Source organism: Girardinichthys multiradiatus, chromosome 7, assembly GCF_021462225.1.
Source record: "Girardinichthys multiradiatus isolate DD_20200921_A chromosome 7, DD_fGirMul_XY1, whole genome shotgun sequence".
Classification (NCBI taxonomy): Eukaryota; Metazoa; Chordata; class Actinopteri; order Cyprinodontiformes; family Goodeidae; genus Girardinichthys; species Girardinichthys multiradiatus.
In genome coordinates this window covers 8,284,442-8,298,324 of record NC_061800.1, presented here as the reverse complement: position 1 = coordinate 8,298,324, position 13,883 = coordinate 8,284,442, and the positions used below count along the sequence as shown (strand labels likewise).

The window sequence follows — 13,883 nt, the reverse complement described above, 5'->3', positions numbered from 1 at the left end:
AGCAGACTGTACTTCTTGAGGAAGCTTAGGACCTTCAGTGTTTGAAGCAAGATGCTGCATATCTGCTATAAGTCTGTTGGGGAGGATGTGATCTCTTATGCCATCATCTGCTGTGGTAACAGCATCAGAACCAGTGACCCAAAAAAGTTCAATAAACTGATAAAGAAGGTTGGCCCGGTTCTGGAGACTCCTCTAGAACCTCTGGAGATGCAAAAAGCAAAAAAAGATTCTTCATAAAACAAAGCACATTAAGAGACAATGTTGAGCATCCACTTTATGAGACTGTAATACTGTAATCCTAGTAACAAATATAAATATATTCTAAAGCTAGAATTGGCATTTGTGTTTTTGAACTGTAAGAAGGGGTCCAGAGTAAGTAAGTGTCTATATTTGCCTGAACCGTCAGGTTGTTATTGTTACAAATGTGTACCCTTAGTAGTGATGGACCTTCCCATGGTTTCCCCCTCCCCTTGCTCAATAAGTGCTAGGATGGCTTCCAGCCCCATGCAACTTTAAACAAGACAAAGCAAATACACAATTGTAATGAAAGAATCACTGTACTCTCAGCTGTCAAGAGGTGATTTTGTGTCTTTAAAATAAACAGTGGTACACAGTAATTTCCTGAGGGATGATGTTTAATCTTTATTGGTTCCATGCCTTGCAAAAGTAAGTATAAACCCTAAAGTTTTGTTATTTTGTCATATTACATCCACAAACTTGTGTATATTTTCTAGGGATTCTATGTGATAGACTACACAAAGTAGTCCATAATTCTGAAAAAAGGAAAAGAATACATCGTTTCCAACATTTTTTCTTACCAGAAATGTAAAATCTGTGGTGTGTAATTACTTTCCAACACTTTTTCTCCTATATCCCAAAATAAAATTCAATGCAACCAATTGCCATCGAAAACCATCTAGTTAGCAAATAGAGTCCACCTGTGTGTAATTTAATTCCATCATGTTTTCTGAAGGTTTGCTAGAGAAAATTTGTGATTTGGCCATCATGCAAAATGTGTGATGAAAAACTAACTGCACCTAACCCTGTACATCCCCGTCACTGAACATGGTGGTGGTGGCAGCACCATGCTAAGTGGATGCTTTTCTTCAGCAGGGAAACAGTGCCTGGTCAGAGTTCATGTTTTTTATTTTTTTATTTAACCTTTATTTTTTCAGAAAATAAATCCATTGAGATTGTTAATCTCTTTCACTAGGATTTCCTGGCCAAGATAAAAAGCAGTACAATCCACAACGTGCAAGTCAGCCATCACATTTACAAAGTAACACTACCAGTATAATTCAATTGTTTACAGCTGCAACACTTAGAAGAAGATGCATGGAGATAAATACAAGGCAGTCATGGAAAAAAATCTGTTACAGGCTGCAAAATATTCAAGTCTGGGGTGAAGGTTCACCTTTCAGCAGGACAACGACCCTAAACTTATAGCCAGAGATACAATGTCATGATTTAGATCAAATTTAAGTCTTAGACTGGACCAGTTCATTCCAGAATCTGTGGCAAGACCTTAAAATTGATGGTTACAGATGCTCTCTATCTGACCGAGCGTGTGCTCTTTTTGCTAAGATAATAGGGCAAAATTCTCACTCTCTAGATGGCCACAGTATTGTCTCAGATGGGTTGAATACAAATTTAAGTCAAACCTTTCATACATATTTTTTTTAATTTAAAATGTGTATCCTTTTCCTTCTTCTATGCAATTATGCACTACATTGTGCTAGTTTATCACATAAAATATTTCATAAATATATTTAAAAAAATATATTTTATTTTAATAGCAGGGCCAGGTTGGGACAGGAAGAGACTGAACAAGCTGGTTGGGACGGCCAGCTCTGTCCTGGGCTGCCATCTTGGCACTGTGGAGGTGGTGGTGAGAAGAGGATGTTAGCCAAGCTCTCATCCATCGTGGACATATCCTCTCACCCACTGCACTGGACAGTAGAGGAGCTGAGCAGCTCCTTCAGTGGCTGAATGAGACACCTTCGGTGCAGCAAGGAGCACTACCGTAGGTCCTTCATCCCCACCGCTGTCTGACTGTTCAATTTTACTGTATGATAACTTGTGCAATAACCTCTGTATTTGCAAATACCCGCTATCATTATCACTTTAGCACAATCACCCCCACTATTTATTGTACATAAGGGTGTATTCACACCAGGAAAGTCCTTTGGTCCGCTTATTTGGTCCGGACCAAAAGATAACTTTATTTTTTTCATTTGGTGTGGTTTGTTTTCACATTGTACTTTTTGCAAGTGAACTATTACTTGTAAACAAAGCCACGCGGGTGACGATCATTGTTCCCATTGGACAGAAATGACGGGGGCGGGACAGAGCACAGACCCGGAAATTTAGGAAAACAGCTGTAGACGTGCTGCGTGCAGCGCCTCGGTTCTGCATATTTGTGCCGTTATTACAGCTGCAAAATTATTGTGAGGGTGAAGAGCAGCTCATTCAACACAGACTTTGAGACGTTCCCTTTATAATGTTGGAACCCCGCCGGAGAATGTGTACTGAACGCCGACGTTCTCTACGTGACTTGTCCCACAACAAGCCGGTAGCGTTGCTAAGCAACACACAGCTTATCAGGTATGATGACCTCACAACACAAACCTTTGCTTTCGGCTACGGTGGCTTTTTATGTCCAAAGAAACATACGCTTTTTGTAGTTGGTTCGGATCAGGGCGGTTTGTATTCAGACCATAAGCGAACCGCACCAGAGTCCGTTTGGAAGCGGACCGAGACCACCTCAAAAAGTGGGTCTCGGTCCGGTTGTTTGGTCCGTACCAGGGTTCGCTTGAGTGTATTCACAGCTGCACAAAGGGTCCGGACCAAGGAGGGAAACAAACTCTGGTCCGTTTAAAGTGGACCAAAAGTGGCAAGTGTGAATACACCATTAGTTACCTTTATTATATTTTTATTGCTTGTTTTGCACATTCACACTAGTCTTCTTTGATTGCACATTTCCCAACTATCTGCACCTTACTTGTGTGTTACTAAGAGCTGTTGTAACAAGTGAATTTCTCCACTGTGAGATTGATGAAGTCTATCTTATTATAATACTTAAGGTTTGCAACAAAATAAGATAAAGGTCAAATAGCATGTGTGTATGTATATATATATATATACATATATATATATATGTATATATATATATATATATATATACATATATATATATATAGATAGATAAGCGTAAATACAATAAGATTGTTATTCACACTGGCAGTTTTGGGAAAAACCTGGTCTGATCTGGAGAGACAGCATCCACTCCACTTTGGATGGAGCAGCTCTTTTTTCTAGGAATCTGTTGGAATCTGTTGGAATTTATTAGTTCTCCAAAACTCTGACAAACCAGGGTTCAGACCAGGAAGCAGGGTCGTAGTTTAACACTCCTCTCTGCAGCTTCTGTACTGCTACCCACCCGTTACCCTATTAAGACAGTGTCTCGCCCACGGCCAAAATTGAATAGATTAAAAAATAATCTAAAAGGAGAAAATCATGAAAAAAATGTAAAAATAAAAAAACCTTATAAAAATAAACTCAGACTGAAAAGAAAAATAAAACAATTAAATGTGGCTTACTGAACATAAGATATCTCTCTTCAAAGACTTTGCTAGTTAGTGACTTGATTTGTGACAATCAGGTTGATTTAACTTGCCTCACAGAAACCTGGCTGCAGCAAGAGGATTATGTTACTATGAATGAGTCAACTCCTACTAATTATTTAAATTTTCACATATCTCAAAATACTGGGCGAGGAGGAGGAGTAGCAACCATCTTTCAGTCCGATTTATTGATTAGTCCCAGACCAATTAATAGCTACAACCCTTTTGAATAATCAATCCTTAGGTTGCCTCATCCAAATTGCAAAGCACTAAAACCACTTCTGTTTGCTGTTTTGAACCGTCCACCAGGCCCTTACTCTCAATTTTTAGATACGTTTTCAGACCTTTTATCTGATTTAGTGTTAAATACAGATAAGGTTATTATGGTGGGGGATTTTAACATTCATGTTGACACTGAAAGTGATAGCCTAAATAAAGCCTTTAATGCTATCTTAGACTCAATTGGCTTTGCTCAAAACATTAGCAAACCTACCCACCTTTGTCTTCATTCTCTGGACCTTGTGCTGACATATGGCATTGAGTGTAAAGAAATAATATTTCCTCATAATGTCCTGTCTGACCATTTTTAATAATTTTCGAGTTTAATTTAACTGAGTACTCCCCATCTGAAAGAAAATTTCATTATAGTAAATCAATATAAGACAATGCTTACACCTTTCAAGAATCTGTTCCACATTTAATTTCCTCATTATCACAGAAAAACACAGTGGAGGGCAATAATTTTGTTTCTTCCCATTCACAAATTGATTCTCTTGTTCATAGTGTTTCTTCATCTTTGCGTGGAGCATTAGACAATGCAGCCTCCTTGAAAAAGAAAGTAATTATTCATAGGAGGCTGGCTCCCTGGTTTAATTCAGAGCTGCGCACTTTAAAGCACAATGTTAGAAAATTGGAGAGAAAATGGCGTTCTACATACCTAGAGGATTCCTACTTAATCTGGAAAAATAGCCTACTGTTGTATAAAAAGACACTTCGCCAAGCCAGAAAAGCTTATTTCTCATCATTAATAGAAGAGAACAAGAAGGTATTTCTTTAGTACAGTTGCTAAACGTACACAATCATAGCTCTGTTGAGCCATCCATTCCCTTAGCTCTCAGCAGTTATGATTTTATGGGATTCTTCTTAAATAAAACTGATTCTATTAAAAATAAAATCTTTGACATACTCCCGAAGATGATTACTTCATCCTCTGTAAGCGAGACAACATTGGAAGTAACTGTAGAACTTGATCTGTGTTTGGACTGTTTTGATCCTGTGGAGCTTCCTGAGTTATCAGAAATATTAGCTTCATCTAAACCTTCAACTTGTATGTTAGACCCAATTCCAACCAAATTATTTAAGGAAGTGTTCCCTCTGATTTCCAGTCCAATTTTAGATATGATTAATATATCCTTAGTAAATGGATATGTACCACAGGCTTTTAAGGTAGTTGTAATTAAACCTTTACTTAAGATATCTTCGCTTGATCGAGATGACTTAAAAAAAAGACCTATATCCAATCTTCCATTCTTATCAAAAATTCTTGAGAAAAATAGTTGATAATCAAATGTGTGAGTATTTACACAGCAGTGATCTGTTTGAAGAGTATCAGTCAGGTTTCAGTCAGGGTTAGGCCATAGAAATGAATGGAAAATCAATGGAAGTCAATGCAAAGTCCCTGTAAAGATAGAAAGACATACAGGTCCTTCTCAAAATATTAGCATATTGTGATAAAGTTCATAATTTTCCATAATGTTATGATGAAAATTTAGCATTCATATATTTTAGATTCATTGCACACTAACTGAAATATTTAAGGTCTTTTATTGTCTTAATACGGATGATTGTGGCATACAGCTCATGAAAACCCAAAATTCCTATCTCACAAAATTAGCATATTTCATCCCACCAATAAAAGAAAAGTGTTTTTAATACAAAAAACTTCAACCTTCAAATAATCATGTACAGTTATGCACTCAATACTTGGTCGGGAATCCTTTGGCAGAAATGACTGCTTCAATGCGGCGTGGCATGGAGGCAATCAACTTGTGGCACTGCTGAGGTCTTATGGAGGCCCAGGATGCTTCGATAGCGGCCTTTAGCTCATCCAGAGTGTTGGGTCTTGAGTCTCTCAACGTTCTCTTCACAATATCCCACAGATTCTCTATGGGGTTCAGGTCAGGAGAGTTGGCAGGCCAATTGAGCACAGTGATACCGTGGTCAGTAAACCATTTACCAGTGGTTTTGGCACTGTGAGCAGGTGCCAGGTCGTGCTGAAAAATGAAATCTTCATCTCCATAAAGCTTTTTAGCAGATGGAAGCATGAAGTGCTCCAAAATCTCCTGATAGCTAGCTGCATTGACCCTGCCCTTGATAAAACACAGTGGACCAACACCAGCAGCTGACACGGCACCCCAGACCATCACTGACTGTGGGTACTTGACACTGGACTTCTGGCATTTTGGCATTTCCTTCTCCCCAGTCTTCCTCCAGACTCTGGCACCTTGATTTCCGAATGACATGCAGAATTTGCTTTCATCCGAAAAAAGTACTTTGGACCACTGAGCAACAGTCCAGTGCTGCTTCTCTGTAGCCCAGGTCAGGCGCTTCTGCCGCTGTTTCTGGTTCAAAAGTGGCTTGACCTGGGGAATGCGGCACCTGTAGCCCATTTCCTGCACACGCCTGTGCACAGTGGCTCTGGATGTTTCTACTCCAGACTCAGTCCACTGCTTCCGCAGGTCCCCCAAGGTCTGGAATCGGCCCTTCTCCACAATCTTCCTCAGGGTCCGGTCACCTCTTCTCGTTGTGCAGCGTTTTCTGCCACACTTTTTCCTTCCCACAGACTTCCCACTGAGGTGCCTTGATATAGCACTCTGGGAACAGCCTATTCGTTCAGAAATTTCTTTCTGTGTCTTACCCTCTTGCTTGAGGGTGTCAATAGTGGCCTTCTGGACAGCAGTCAGGTCGGCAGTCTTACCCATGATTGGGGTTTTGAGTGATGAACCAGGCTGGGAGTTTTAAAGGCCTCAGGAATCTTTTGCAGGTGTTTAGAGTTAACTTGTTGATTCAGATGATTAGGTTCATAGCTCGTTTAGAGACCCTTTTAATGATATGCTAATTGTGTGAGATAGGAATTTTGGGTTTTCATGAGCTGTATGCCAAAATCATCCGTATTAAGACAATAAAAGACCTGAAATATTTCAGTTAGTGTGCAATGAATCTAAAATATATGAATGTTAAATTTTCATCATGACATTATGGAAAATAATGAACTTTATCACAATATGCTAATATTTTGAGAAGGACCTGTAATATGTGTGTGTGTTTGTGTGTGTGTGTGTGTTTGTGTGTGTGTGTGTGTGTGTGTGTGCGTGTGTGTGTGGTTGTGTGTGCATGTATTTCTTACCTCTGTGATGTACTTTTATATTTCTGCCTGTAAATAAACACAAAAAACAAGAGTTACTCAGATGATTGAATCCCACATACAAATAGTTTCATCATCATCGATTGATCTGTGCTCCCTCAGAGGCCCTGTTAACCCAATTAAAAACTAACAATAAAGAAAAAGAAAAGCTAACTTGTGTTTTAGAATCAGGACTCATTAATCGACCTGCGGAGCCACGATCTGCTGCTCTGCGTCCGTCAGACCAAAATAGCTCTTGTTCACAGAGTGATTTATCGGCTTGACCTTCTGCACTGCTGTTAATGAGAAACATCTTGTGTTCGGTATTATGTCTCTGTCAGTAACGTTGTCTGGCATTAACAAACATATTTACAGGCCGGCTTCATCAACAGACCTACACAAGAGGCGATTGGTAGAAACTGAGAAAGCACACAGGAAGCATACCAACACTTCAGAGGTGGTAAACTAATTTAGCACCATCAAGGCATAAATGTGGTATTTATTACATTGAATAACATCTAAATCATGTCACTGTTCAATGGACCAACTGAGGGCACTGTTGACCTAAAATAACCCATTTTTGACAAAACAAAATGTTACTTCCGATTTTGATTTGCATTTTGACTTAGTTTAGGCCCTAAGAACATTCAGGGCGTGAGTGTGGAGGGAAAAGGTGCCGAGGAGCTAATTACAGTACATGGCCAGACTGGAAAGGAGGAGGCATACTGCCAACTCAAAATCTGGCAATGTAGCTTCTTGTTACAGGCTTTTGTTTAAGTGTTGGTGTTTCCACTTGTGCTTTTGCAGTGTCACTCTAAAACAATTGAAATTTAACTGTTTTAAGTTTTTGATTCACATTCACCCAACTGCCACTTCCTTTTTGCAGATTTCCACCTCATAGTCCTCTATACCTTCTGCTTAAACCGCAAGCCAGATCACATGCTGAAGAAGAAAAGCAACTACAGAAATGCTCGTTTGTAGGAAATACAATGGGAGAAAATCGACTTTTTTCCTTTTTGGAAACTTTACCTATTGGGAACCCCAAAATTCCTAAAAGCTAAAGATAAATAGCATAAAATACAATAAAAATCATAATATATGGATTAATAAAACACAGAATGAATTATTCTACATTGAATACAGTCTTTAGAACTGTTTGTACTTTGTAAACCTTGAAAGAAAAAAATTGGGATTCTTTCTTAAGTTGCAACATCTCATCCCGTGCTTATGACATCTGTTATGTATGATATGTGTATTTTATCTTACTTTGATGTTTTACTGTCTGTTAAACTGTTTTATGTTGTTCATCTGGGGACATGCAAATTAGCAAAGGCTATAAATGTTATAGTGTTCATTGTTATTAGTTGTATATGTTTATACTTAACGTTGGTCCCCATGTAAAAAAACATTAAAAAGATAGAAAACATCATGTATCATGAGCCTCTATGTATGTAACAATAATTGGTTTAATGGAATTTCATAGGGAAGTATTTATTGGAGTTTGCCCACCCTGGTATCAAATCGGTCAGAGGTTGCAGCGGCAGCACAAGCTCACAGAGGCAATTTGGGGTACTTTAAACCTTTTTGTGGCTGATTGCTCTCATTTGCATCTAAATGCTTTCCCCTCTGAGTCATAACTCAGCCAAACGTGGACACACACAAACACAGGCATGATACCTTTCCACATTTTGTGCATGACTCACACTACATCTGAACACCATTACTTCCAAGACTGATGATACACAATCATCAATTTGTGGGGGAACAACTCAAATAAACAAGAGCCTAATGCCTCAGTGACATGGCGGTTCATCCGTGTCTTCATTAGAAACAGAACACATCCAATTCTTGGGCTTCATCACATTTTGCACCAAATTATACGAGCTGTGAACAAGAGAAGAAGCAAAATTGGAAAACTGGTCATTCGTGCTGCTGGAGGACCATTTTGTTTTGCACCAATCAGCTCTGAATCTGCACCCCCATCTGACTTTCTTTCTCTCTGAAAGCATTTGTGTTGTCACACTCCATTTCTATCTTCTTCTTTTTGTTTATTTTTCCCATTCATTCCTCCAGGCATAATGGTGTACACAGAACTCAGTGACTAAGGGCTTCACATTGAATTTACAGAGATTGATTATTCCTGTCTTATGCTGGTGGGGACGTAGATGTTTGCACAACAAAAGGTGCATCAGTAAAAGGTTCAGAAGTTGTAAGAATAAATGTCTGTGGAAAACATCTGATTTGGGAAACAAATCTTTTCTTTCCCTCCAATTGTCCATCACAGCACCATTTGTCTTTTAAATGACTTTTCTTCACTACATGACAAGAAATTGTTTCACATAATCATGATGTTCTCCCACTGATGTGTGTGTGGCAGAGCGGAGCCTCATCGAGCACACAGAGGTCGGCGCCGGTGGCTGAGAGCTGCTGCTGCTGCTGCTGTGTCGAGATGAAGGCGGAGTACTAATTAATGAGTCTTTCTAAATAAGAGTCTGTAGCAACAAATCATTTGCTGGCTTCAGCCTCAGCTGCTGTGTGGCCTAAAGGTTGGAGGAGCTTCAACACTTTGAGCTCAGACTTGCAGGGTAAATGTGAGCCAGCTGGGAATCAGCCCCGTGAGTGCGACAAGGCAGATTCAAATACCCGAGAAGCTCCCCTCGACAAATGAAACATAGTCGAACAAAAAAATAATCACTCGGCTGTGGTTGGGTGTGCCATTTCATGTCATTTAACGTCTTTGCTTTGCACCTAGGAAGTCACATAAAGCACTCACTGGCACTTAATGTGACTTCAAAGCATTATCATTAACTTTACATCCACTTTTCCTCGGAAGGGGTATCAGTTTTGGGCTATTAAAAATACATTTAAACCATTTTTTTATCCAGCCTGGAGTAATTATACAACATTCCTCCTCTCTCATATTTGAATAAATGTCCCTTAGCAAGTTGTAGGGAAACTTCATGTTTTTGTGACTGTTAACAAGATTCTGGCATCATTCCAGCTGGTTATTTAACCACTCTTCTTATCAAAAATGGTAGGGCTATTTTTCATAGTCGGTCTCTGTAGATTTTCCAAAGGGTTGAGGTCAGCCTGGAAGAAATCTTATAGTAAGATGACATTCGTGCTCCACGGATTCACCAGGGTCTTCCTCCCAGTTGATCCGATGCAGCCAGTCTGATTACAGACAGCTGCTCTCTGCCTGCTCCCTCTTCCTGCAGACGCTGGTTTGCTTAAGGACCATCAATAAATTTCTGAACAAAACACGTTGTTTCATGGTGGTTATGTTTTGTGTGTTTTGGGGGAAATGTCTGTGCGTCTGAACAGCTGATTTTATGTGGGATCAGCTGCTTTAAGATGTTATTAAATACAGCACACCGCCTGCGTGTAGGTCAGAAAGCTGATGTGTCCTTTTTCATTTCTTTCAGCTTTCAGGCATGGTTTATGATTTGTAATAATGAATTCCTTCATTATTGTTACAGTACAAAGATGTTTCAAAAAGTTCCTCTTTAGTCGCAGTCCACAGTCTTAGTCCACAGAACGGTTTTCTAAAACATCTTGGTGATCACCAAGATGTTTTTCAGTGGAAACGTGAAGCAGGTGTTTGTGTTTTTTTCATTCACCAGTGAGTTTGGCCTTGGAACATAGATGCCATTTTGCCCAGTCTGTTTTTCTCACCTCAACTGAGGCAAGAGAGACCTGCAGAACCTTAGATGTTGTACTGGGTTCTTTCTTCAGGGACTTTTCTTCTCATCTGTTCTTGAATGTCTAATGATCAGTGTATTGACTTATGTTTCCGCCATGACATACCTGTGCTTCATGTTTTCATGTCACCATGTAATTCCTTTGCTCTAATCAGCCTTATTTAGCCCACCTGAACCAGGCCTAATTGTCTGCCTGTCTCATCTGTGTGCAGCACTACTTCAGGTTATTGCCCACCTTGTGCCAGAAGAAATCCAGCTTTTTCCCCGACTCTAGTTTGCTTCCTCATTGCCAGCAAAGTTCATGTCCTTGCGTTCTTCTTTCCTTTCCTGCTAAGTATACCAGCATCTGCCTTCCTGTGTGTGACCATTGCCTGTTTACTGACCATGTTTTTCTGATTGTGGCTTTAATTGTTAAGTCTTACAGTGGAGAAACAACACACAGACTGAAGAGGAGCACTGAAACAGTCTTCTCTCTGAGCATTTTTTCCCCATGAGATCAGGCTGTCCCCTGGCTTCCCAGCTTTCCGTCCTCTCTGTCACCATAGCTGCCACCTGTTCCAACATTACTACACATCAGTGCACAAAACAAGGTCTAGAGAAGAATGTTTGAGATTGTGTGGAAGAACTTGACTTGTCCTGTCCTCAACTTCATAGAACTTTGGAATATATTGGAGTAGAGACTGTGAGCTGGGCCTTAACGTCCACCATCAGTGTCTGACCTCAAAATTTGCTTCTGTAGGAACAGTCAAAAAATCCAATAAACACATTCCTAAACCCTGTGGAGAGCCTCACCAGAAGAGCTGGAGCACAAACCTATGGTGGAGGTATAAACTCTGTGTATGATACTCTGGTGCTGGGGTGCCCTGAAGCCTAAGGGCATAATACATTTGAATTGAAAGCTTTTCACAGTTGTTTTGACAGTTGTTTTCACACAACACTGTTTCTCCCAAATAAGGCCCAAGGGTTTCTGAACCACGGTTTGGTAATAATGGGAAATGTACTGGTGCAGCAACGACTCTAATGGCCATATTTTTATATTACCTTCGTTAAACGTGAAAAACCACTTTGCAGCAAAGTGCAGTGTGGTCACAAAAAACAAAATGGGGGATTTTGTCCCAATCAGCAATGTTAAGTGGAGCTCTTCTCAACACAATAAAAGCATAAACACACTCCCTGCTGTGATGTAAATTTGCAAAGCAGATATAAACCCGACAACTTGATTACAGTCACCAGAAAGCTGGGTTTGGTCCGAAAATTAGCCTGTCACAGTTCTGGACCCTGACTGCTGCAGCTAATCACAGCTCTGGCACGCCTCGGCTCTGAAATGTGACAGGAGCAACCTCTTATTTCAGGGTCGAATGGTAATTGTGTGCTGGCCTGCGTGGGATGATCAGAGCTGAATTAAAAAGCAGGAGGTGGGAGGGTCACAGCTGGATGAGCAGAACCAGATTACCGCATTGTTTTTGTGGTCAGGGGAAAAAAGCTGCAGTCCAAACAAGGACAGGTGAGGATGGAGAGAGTTTCTGGAAATTTACTCATCACTCCGCCGTGACTTTTCCAGGCTGACGCCCCCAGTATGAGAAACAGTATGAGAATTTTTCTTCCTCCTGATGTGATTGAGCCTTCTCTCCCTTCCGGTTCATGTTTAATTTCACATCCAAACTCTTTTTTCCGCACCATAAAACCAAAGCATGCTTCAGTCTTCTCTGCTCGGCTCAGTTTTTGACGAACAGCTGCAGGGTATGTTTTTGTGCTTTTCCAATGATTATCCATCTAAGCCGCCTACGTCAATAACAGGCATTCTGACCTGCAGATAAAGTAAGCCCTCCACTAAAAAAGGCCCTTGAATAGAAAGCAAAATCCCCAAACTGCACACACACACACACACCATCCATCACACTATCCAGATGAAATCTATCATCTGATCGGTCACAGGTTCATAAGTCCAAACTGTTTTCTCTTGCAGCCTGGAACAACCAGTCTGGTCTTATCTCAGCAGCCACGTGATCCAACCTCATTCTTTTTATTCCATTTTCAGGTGACTATAGATCACAGAAAGATGTCAGTTTTACGTCTTTTTTTGTAGTTCTGCTGGTTTATGCTCTATTTTACGCTTCAAAAAACTGTCTGATAAGCTCTCAGGAGCAAAATTTTCCCCACCCTTTAATTCCTCCTTTTATTTTCCCTCCCTGTACCTGTTTTTCTCTGTGCCCAAATCGATCAGTAAGATACAGTCAGAAAAAAACATAACGCAGAGTAACAGGAGGGTAAAATCTGAGTCAGTATTTCCAAAAAAATAAAATAAACAACATTCTGTTTCTGTCTCTCCTTTGCAAAGACTTTGCTGCATCAAAATACTCTGCAGTTACCATGGTAACGATGAAGAAGAAAAAAATTGTGAACATAATTGTTATCCTTTCAAACAGCCAAGATACACTGTATGTGTTAACCTCCATCTAAGGAAAACATCCATCAGGAAGAATTAGTCTCGTCATAATGACAAAGAGACATAGGAGTGCTCTTAGCGCTACAAACAACAGCCACACGGATAATCACACAACATGCCAAGGAGAGGATTTCATGAATGAGGAGCCAAATGGATCAGAGTCATTTAGGGCCTCAATGGTTTGAAGTTCTGGTCTGCAAAGACCAGTGAGCGGCCCTTGAATTTCTGTTGCTGAAGATTTGCACAATCCACAGTGGGTCAAGTTGCCAGACTTTGTTGTCTATTTGAATTTATGTCAGTATTTTCTGTGACAGACCAAAGCAAAGTGGTCCCAGTCATTTGTGATTGGATCTTAGTATATTGAGTTGTTCTTTGAAGACCTCAGACGTTGGTTAGAAAATATAATGAAGGCCAAGGAACACAACAGACAGGTCCGGGAGAAAGTTCTGGAGACGTTTAAAGCAAGGTTAGTATTCTAAAACAAAATCCCAAAAACAACAATCTCACGGGGGACCAGTAATCAGAGAAGAATTCAAGGGACTTATGGTAGCTCTGGTTGAGCTGTAGAGATCAATAGATGACAGGACAGTTATTAGATGTGCACTTCACAAATCTGACCTTTATAAAAGAGAGGCGAGAAGAAAGCCATAGGAGGTCCCTATCAAAGTCATGCAGAGGAGTGTCCACCAACACGGATCCTAAAGGCTTGC

General features: G+C 40.2%; 1 protein-coding gene across 1 annotated transcript in view; it reads right to left on the bottom strand.

The window, feature by feature from the left end:
- pde1a (phosphodiesterase 1A, calmodulin-dependent) overlaps positions 1 to 13,883 on the bottom strand; it is a 68,775-nt gene that overhangs the window by 42,399 nt on the left and 12,493 nt on the right. Inside the window, exon 2 of the mRNA XM_047370782.1 lies at positions 7,030 to 7,056. Within this exon, the coding sequence (XP_047226738.1) occupies positions 7,030 to 7,056 (27 nt within the window). The remainder of the gene's footprint in view (positions 1 to 7,029; positions 7,057 to 13,883) is intronic.